At 36.4% G+C, this 8,826-nt stretch overlaps 1 protein-coding gene across 1 annotated transcript; it reads right to left on the reverse strand.

The window, feature by feature from the left end:
* Window positions 1-218: 218 nt before the first annotated feature.
* LOC140117661 (keratin, type II cytoskeletal cochleal-like) lies at window positions 219-4,782 on the reverse strand. Its single transcript, XM_072134592.1, has 9 exons — window positions 4,255-4,782; window positions 3,920-4,152; window positions 3,725-3,785; window positions 3,217-3,312; window positions 2,097-2,261; window positions 1,881-2,006; window positions 1,543-1,763; window positions 990-1,024; window positions 219-839 (listed from the first exon to the last, which is right to left on the reverse strand). The coding sequence occupies exons 1-9, from the start codon at window positions 4,699-4,701 to the stop codon at window positions 589-591; spliced, it is 1,635 nt and encodes a 544-aa protein (XP_071990693.1). The 5' UTR covers window positions 4,702-4,782; the 3' UTR covers window positions 219-588.
* Between the last annotated feature and the right edge of the window lie 4,044 nt (window positions 4,783-8,826).

Consider the following 8,826-nt stretch of genomic DNA (forward strand, 5'->3'; position numbering starts at 1 on the left):
GAATGTTGTCTGAAGGATCAGCAGCCTAATGGGGTCTTTGAGTCTAAGAACTACATAAAGCATGTAAACTGTCAGCACTCCTTTCTCTTCTATGAGACTCAGAGAGTACTAATCTCAGATATCTACATTTATCTAAGTGTTCGTCTGATTTACTGCTTGCTACGTTGACAAGGATCATGTCAGCTAATACATTGTCATGAAAAACAACAACAGTATCATTTAGTTTAACATGCTCTTTATTGAAGAATAATGGAAGGAATTGCAGTAAGACAGTAATATGGACAAAGGCTATTGCAGTATATTCACCATAAAGACAGAATAGAAACCACACAATGAAGGTAATCGCTCATTGATGCCGATATTGTGGTCATCATACATGGATGTTCCAAATGACATAAAGTTTTCATTCATTATGTGAAGACAACTTTACAACATCAGTCATCAACAAGTAGAACATCTCCATATCAACTTGGAATTAGATTACAGGGAAAAAAGAATTTTTATGCTCATCTTTAAACAAGATTAATAGAATAGCAGCACAGACCGGCTTCACTAATAATATGTCTCCCTTGGCATCTCAAGATGTGTTCAGAATCTATTCCTGTTTGAGGAAGATGAGGTCACGGTAGAGTATATTACTTTTCCACCCTGAGTAGCTCCTGTTATGTTGTTCTTGGGACTTATGTCAATGCATGGTGCACAGGTTGCAGGTTTGGGAATGCATGGTGCACAGGTTATAGGTTTGGGAATGCATGGTGCACAGATTTTAGGTTTGGGAATGCATGGTGCGCAGTCAGATAATCCAGAACTGATGGTCTTTCCAGTGGTACTGAAGACAGCTGGGAAAAGAATGCAGATTGCTATAAGACATCTTTATTTATGTATGTTATCTAAAGAATAAGAAGTCACTATGGAAGTGATATGATGTATGATGGAAATAGTAGTTGATAGATAGATGGATAGATAGATAGATAGATAGATATACTTACATATTTTAACATTATTGTCAACTTCTCCTTGTATTCTGTAAGAAATATAAGCGATAAATGGTATATATAATGATTAAAGGCTGATGAGGCATTGGAAACAAACATTTCTCACATCCTCATTGGCATGGCTGAGTAGGGGGAATTAGTTAAGACTGGAGTTTTTTGCTATAGTGTCCGAAGGTTCACTCCCCTGCCCACCCGCTCTCTCCGCCCCAACACGTCCTAAGTGGCAGGCGGTGGACAAGGCATAATAAATCTCCCCCAGTGTGGCTGATTTTTGCTCCACAATTATCAAGGGTGTGGCCTCTAATAAAGGGGTGTGACTCTGTGGAAAAAGTGCTGTCCCCAAAAATTATGCAAAAGAAAATATTTTATGGTGCATTTTTCTCACATAAACTAAGGCAACTAATAGGAGATGCAAATTTAGACTAGACAGTCTGAAAGTACACCATAATTATCATTCAACATCACAACAATGGCAACAAACATAGGTCTCCATACATTTTTTATATTAATTTAGATTAGACTTCCGTACAATCTTTTTATTACTCACCTGCTTTCCTCCCCTTCCAATAGAGTCTTATAAGTGGCTATTTCAACGTCCAGGGCTATTTTGACATTAAGCAGTGCCTGGTAGTCTCGTAGCTTTGAAGCTATATCTTCCTTAGCTTTCTGTAATGCAGCCTCCAGTTCACATAATTTGGCTTTGGCATCTTTCAGAGCAAGTTCTCCACGCTCTTCAGCTTTACAAATTGCAGCCTCAATAGCGCAAACCTTTAAATAACAAACAAAACTATATTGTTAGGTAATGTTGGAAGAAAACATCAAGGGGACCTTTGCAAATTAAAGATGTTTTGACGCCAACTTATTGGATACAATCCACGCACTTACCTGTTTTTTTACACATTCAATCTCACCACGAAGTTTCTTGATCATGGTGCTCAATTCTTGGATCTCGACCTTGCTGTCACGTAGACTATCCACATGCTGTCCAGCCGCTTCCTTCAGCTGTTGATACTATTAGAAGTGAAGAAAATACATAATTTTCCCTTTCCTTAGGTACTAAAATGAGTTATCTAGTCCAAATTGTTTAAGAAGATCTATTACCTGTCTAGCATAGGCAGCTTCAGCTTCAGCTTTACTTTTAGCTGCAATTTCCTCATATTGACACTTCACTTCAGCAAGAAGTCCATCCATGTCCAAATTGCGGTTGTTGTCCATAGTCAAAATAACATTTGTATCAGAAATACGTTCTTGCATTTCAGCCACCTCCTAGAATAGGATGAAATTTTAAATTTTAGGCTTCGGCTTACAAAACCATCCACAACCTGTCCCCTTCTAATGAGACCATCCTACATGTAAGCTACAATCCTCACAGGACCTTCTGCTGTAGTCCCATATTATCTACTCTTCTCACAAGCTTCTCCATGACTTTTCCCATGCATCCCCCATACTCTGGAAATATCTACCAACATGTGAGATACCTTCCAAACCGTATGTTTAGCATAGTAATAGCCTACTATACACAATGCTATATTCCCTTACCTAGTATCTTCATGTACTCTTCCATATAGATTGATAGCCCTCACAAGTCCTTCTTTCACGTGTACCTGCACAGTCTAGTTTTGTGTCTTTTGTACTCATTCATTTTAATGCAATGTATCAATGTTGCTCTATAGATACATTTACAGTTATATCATGTCACTGGAAATGTTGTGAATTCAATTTATCCAAGTCTTGTCAATATTGTATCTAGAAGCCTCTGGAGAATAATACAATATTCTCCTTACAAGTCTATAGGTATATTCCCATCAATGTCATGTCTTCTATTATAACATGACTATTATAATGGATTGCCATCAAAACCAAAGTCATATTAGCTGAGTAGACATTAGAATGTCACCTAAATGGAATTTTAACATGTCTAATGTTTGTGATTTATTGGATAGATAAGAAAAACAGGCTTAACTTAAATGCCCCACTTCACTAATAAAACATATCATTATGCAACTCAAGATATAACAAAATATGTCTTTTTGATGGACTTCAAAATGAGCATAGGATTACATGGAAGATACCTCCTTACACCCTATAATTAACCTGCATCATAAAATGAGATAGACACACAAACACTAGAAGACAACTGCTGTGGGAAAAAAATACAAATTTGTGTCTATTGTGGGTCCATGAATAGCGTGAGATAAAACTCTTGAAATGATTGTATTACCTGATCGTAGAGGTTCCTCTGGAAGTTGACCTCATCCTCTAAAGCCTCTTTTTTGGTATCCAGATTAATTTTGTGTAGATACACCCCATCCACATCCTTACAAATGAAAACATTTTTGTTTAATTTAGTAAAAACATTTCATTTATTACATACCGTATATATGAATTATACAAAATATGTTAATCATGCTAAAAACTGGCCACAGATTTTGCTATATCATTGACGATTTCATTAACTTATCTTCATGACATTTTTTCATGAAAGAAAACATTTCACTTAGCTCTTCGGTGTTACAATAAAATAGTAGGTATCATTAATAATGAAGCAAACTTAATAACTACTTTACATGAATATTTTTGAAATACATAAATATCAAACATCAATCATTGTAAATTTCACATCCTAATAAGGTCAGCATCGTCATAGAGTTTGTATGTTCTCCTTATGTTTGTGGATAGGGAATGATGTCAATGGTGACAAAATTCAATGCAAAGCAGGTGAAACTTACTTTCTTCAAGTTTACAAACTCATTTTCAGCACATGTGCGCTTATTTATCTCTTCTTCATATCTAATGAAAAAAAATTGATTTTGTTAGGCCTCTATACAGAGAAGAATCTTCATTATTGGTTGTTGATGTTTGAAATATACATAATAATCAACATGGTGTGATGTATAAGAACTCATTTCTTGGATATGACTTACTTGCACTTAAAATCCTCCACAACATTTTGCATACTACTTAGTTCACCATCCAGGCGGCATTTTTCGCTTCTGGTACTATCAAGCTGCCTTTGGAGACTGCTAATGTAAGCATCAAACAATGAGTGATATTGACGGTCATAGAACTCTTTCCTGGCTTCCATCTTTTGGCCTTGTTCTTTCAAAACGGTCCATTTTGTATGCAAAATTTGATTTTGTTGCTCAAGGAATCTAACCTATGGTTAAAAAAAATGAAGCTTAGACAATTTTACACCAAAAAGGCCAAAAAGACAGACATAAAGTTTGACACTGTTGACCCGTTGAAAGGTTTGGCTTACCTTGTCTATGAAGGTTGCAAATTTGTTGTTTAGACATTTGATCTGTTCTCGTTCTTCAGTTTTGACTCTCTGAATGTTTGGGTCAAGATCCACTTTGACTGGTTGGAGGAGCAATTGGTTGACTGTGACATTTTGGATACCTCCTGGTGGGCAAGTTGGGAAACAATCCACAAAGCTGCTATAACCACTGCCTATACCATATCCTCTGTTACTTGCAGTGCTGATCTTTTTGTTCCCGCCAAGGCTAAAGAGACTAGTTGAGCCAAATCTTCCACTTCCACTGCTAGAGAAGGTGGGTTTACTTCCAGATCGTATCACTGAAGAAGAGGTGAAGCTGACTTTTCCGCCTCCATAGCCACCACTAGTTGAGCAGCTGCTGAACTTCTTCGGGCCACAAGGAGTGACAGTGTTACACTTTCCAATCTTGGCGCTCAATGCTTGGCTCATTTTGGATTTGTGAAGGTAAGTCTTCAGACTGTGCAGAAGCAAAAGCAGAAGAAATAGGAGACTAAACTTAACCCTTCTAGTGGACCAACATCTGCCTTTATATACTTTGAGATAAGGGTTTGGTCACATGGGAAAATGATAATGCTTTTACAGCTTTTAAGGGCTTGGTCTTGGGCATGGCAAATGTGCCACTAAGCATTCCTATCTCACTTACTAAATATAGGAGTAAATTAAAGAGTCTTAATAACATTATAAAAATATAAATTAGCCTGTTTATATGTTCTACTTCAGAGATTTAATTTAACTTAATATTTTATATGCATTCTTACCTTAGAAATAGGCCACTAAGCAAGATAAGCAAGACAAGTTTATAACATATCCGTTAATGAAATTTCTAAAATGATTTATAATGTGTCATTCATGTCTTATTTAACGTGTTTCTCCTCTAGTTTTAATTATATTTGAAAAACACAAAAGAATTGTTAAAACTACAAGTTCATTTAGTTTCCTAATTTTGAAAAAATTGTAAAAGATGAATTTCTACTTTTAAAATTGTATTTTCTTTTTTAAGGATTCTGTACATGTGTATCTAACATTATTGTACATGTGGAAGTCTTGAGATGCTCGAGTAGATGAAGGAAAAGGTTTATTTTTGTTTTTTTTGTTATCGAAAAGCTGACTTTAATAATTCGAAGGAAGAGTTTCTGGCTCAACATGAGCCAAGTCCATCATTTTGATGTGCATATAAAAACAGACTGTACAATATCATTTTTAAAGCTAATTTATTGATTTCAGATTTGGTTTGCTAAAAAAGGTCTATTGTATTTGAAAATTTTTTACACAATTGTTTTGTTTGCTTTATTTTGCAAGACTAACTTGGCAATCAACTTGGAGACCTCCTTGCCAACATGAAGATGAAGAACATCAAAGCATCCTCAGGAGCAAAAACTGGTTGTTAAGGGTTACACTAACTTGAGCAGGGAATTAATTATGCATATGTTTTCCAGCATGGGGAAAAGAAAACTACGGTATATTCCCAGTGATACCTTTAAGAACTCAGCAGGATACATATAGATAAATGCTTGATTTTTGAGAAGTCATGTGACCCGACTTGGGATATTTAACCTAGAACATGTAATAAAAAGTTTATGGCATATTCATTTACAAGGGGTTTCAGACTAAGATAAATATATTGAGGGATTTCATACTAAATTGTTAATTATAACATGTGTAAAGAAGATAGAAGTTAAAGTTTTTAGGGCAACCCCTTTTATAACTTCTTATCCTGGGTATATGTGAGATATCTGTCAGCCACAAAATCATTTGGTCAATGGGTATATTTGCCAAACACCCTTAAATTTGTAACTTTAGCTAAGGCTGAGTACTGGAGGTGTACAGAATAAAAGAGGCCAATACAGATACGAAAACATCTTATTTATGCCTTGCTTTTTTTCTAAATATCTGCTTGCTTCCATTCAACAGGAAGCTTGACTATTCACTTCCTGTGGGTTAATACCAATCATGTGATGTCAAACAGGTGCACGGCTTGTTATATCACAGAGAGTAATCAGAGCTGTGTTCTATAATGAGCCGTCCACCTGTGTGACATCACATGACCACAGGAAGTAAACAATGAAGCTTCCTGTTAAATGACGGCAAGAAGAGATCTAGAAAACTGTATGGAATTGATTTAAAAAGCACAATGGAAAATTTAATAACTTTTCATTACATAAACTATATCAATTATGGCTATATGTGGACAACCTATTTAAGCCACTATTTATAAAGGCCAGTTAGGATGTTTTTGACACAATAAAGAGGGGGGTGTCTGATTGGTGGCAGCAGTTTTCAATTCCTTTTTACATAGTGCTATGGAAGCTGAATTCATAGTGAAGAGGTATAAAATGAAAAATACAATTCTAAAACAAAATATATTTTACATTCTGTATAAAAAGGCATTTACAGAAAAGCTGAAAGTATAACAAATATAGTAAAAAAGTTTTTTTACAAATTTTTGACATAATGAATCTGTCATAAAAAAAATAATTTTTCATTGTGTGAAAAATAATTTTAGTTAATTAAAATTTAGGCAGTTTTTCCTTTATTAATGGGAGGACCTATAAAATAAAATATACTGACTAACTGTCTAGAGATTCGATAAGATCTGTTTATCACTTTGCCCAAAAGTTTTATTGCATTGTTTCACAAACTATTAGCCACTGTTGTGATGGAAATTAAAGATGGAATCATCCTTTTAATTAGAAATAAGACGATACATCAGAGGCTATAATTAAAGGAGGACGCAACACCTCACCTTAATTACCCTGTGTGGAGTATTTTACCGTCTAATGATTTTTGTCATTTCCTCATTCTCATAACTATGACACTTTGCTTTCATAATATAACTGTGCAGAAGCAACATATTAAATCAAAAGGAAATAGTTAAAGAAAATAATTAAAATATATTGTATATTATGATATATGAGCATTATTGTATGGAAAATTGGTAACAAAATTGCAAACATTTACATAGTTGACAATATTGTATATTTATTTTTAAAGTGGCCTCAGGGGCGTCACAACTAGTGATAGCAGCTTCTAAGGGGCCCGTGAGAGCAGAAGAGCCTGCTGTTGGGACTAGTTTGAAGGACCTAGTGTTCTGCTGTGCCTGAGAAGACGCTGCCAGTTGTCAAAACATTCTAATAATAATCTACCCTCTATTTTGGAAGAGACATAATAATTTTATCCAGCAGGTGGCAGCGTCACTGTAATGCTACTTCCTGCTTAGATAGCCACAACAATAGCAGAGAGACCAAAGAGGAGGAGGGAAAACATATACCTGAAATAACAGAGGAGGAGCAACTCCACCTCAGGTCAGTGGCTATACAGTAGGTTTTGAGGGCGCTGCCTACCTATACACCAAATTTACTCAACTACATAGCCCCTGCCCTCAATATCCCCCACCTACCCTCCAATGGAGGCTCCAAAACCACCTCTGTACTTCACAAAAAAAGGGCATAAATGCCTTTGTGCCCCTAATTACTAGATCATCTGTCAACTAACTGGCCTCAACAGATAAAATTGTAGAATAGTTCAAGGCCATTAAATAAACACTTTATAGCTGAAGAGGATAGGGCCTGCAAAACAACTTTTACTGTTTCCCCATCTCTGACTTCCTTAACTCTGTACCTCTGCCATGTCTGCAAAATCCGGCCAGGGACCAACATTCAACCCCACTCACCAGAAGAGTTAGGAAAAGTCCTGGCCACAAAAACAAATGATTAAGAACCTTGGGTCAAAGAGTTTTCCCATTTTGTTTAAAGAGAACCCGTCAGGAAAATTAACCCCCTAAACTAAATATATTTTCATAAACTGCCATTAGAAAGCATTGCCTCTATCCCTTCATTGTCCCTCTACATGCCTGTAGACTTAAGCAATGAGGTCCTAAAGCTGTATGCAAATGACCTGTGAAATGTCCAATGAAGCATTAGCATATTCAAGCTGTCCAGCTTATTCATGAGTGGGAGGCACAGCCACACCCCCAGTGCTTGACTGACAGCCTGTATAATGGTGCAATGGCTCCTCCATGTGCTTCCTGGTGCTGGCGCCCCCTGCAGCCTGTGTGTTTATAGGAGAGATACAACAGCTCCAGGCAGCCATGTTATAGCAGAACATGTCAGGTAATTGTGTAGCTGATTTCTGTGTCTCTCATATGTTTATTAGGAGGATGCAGATAAAGCCCAGACACTAGCAATGCTTTACTATACATTACACACAGACATGAGCAGAGAGAGGAGAGGGGAGATGTAACAGGGGTGACATCACTGCCTCTGACCATGTGACCAGCCTCATTTACATAATAAAGAAAATATGATTTTATAATGATTAATGTATGAATTGACTAGATAAAGGCTGGGATGGGATCCTTGTGAGCTGCTCCAGCAGGTAGAAGTGACAGAAAAAGTGACAGAGACCTGATGACAGGTGTCCTTTAAGAAGATTCCTCTGCTTATATCTTAAAACTCTCTGCTGTTTGACTGTGGTTAATCATATCTGGGTCTGGAGGCTTTCACAACTATTTTACAGTTTATTGCTGACCTAAGATGGTGGGCCAAACTACTAGTG

This window comes from Engystomops pustulosus, chromosome 2 (assembly GCF_040894005.1).
Source record: "Engystomops pustulosus chromosome 2, aEngPut4.maternal, whole genome shotgun sequence".
NCBI classification, from domain to species: Eukaryota; Metazoa; Chordata; class Amphibia; order Anura; family Leptodactylidae; genus Engystomops; species Engystomops pustulosus.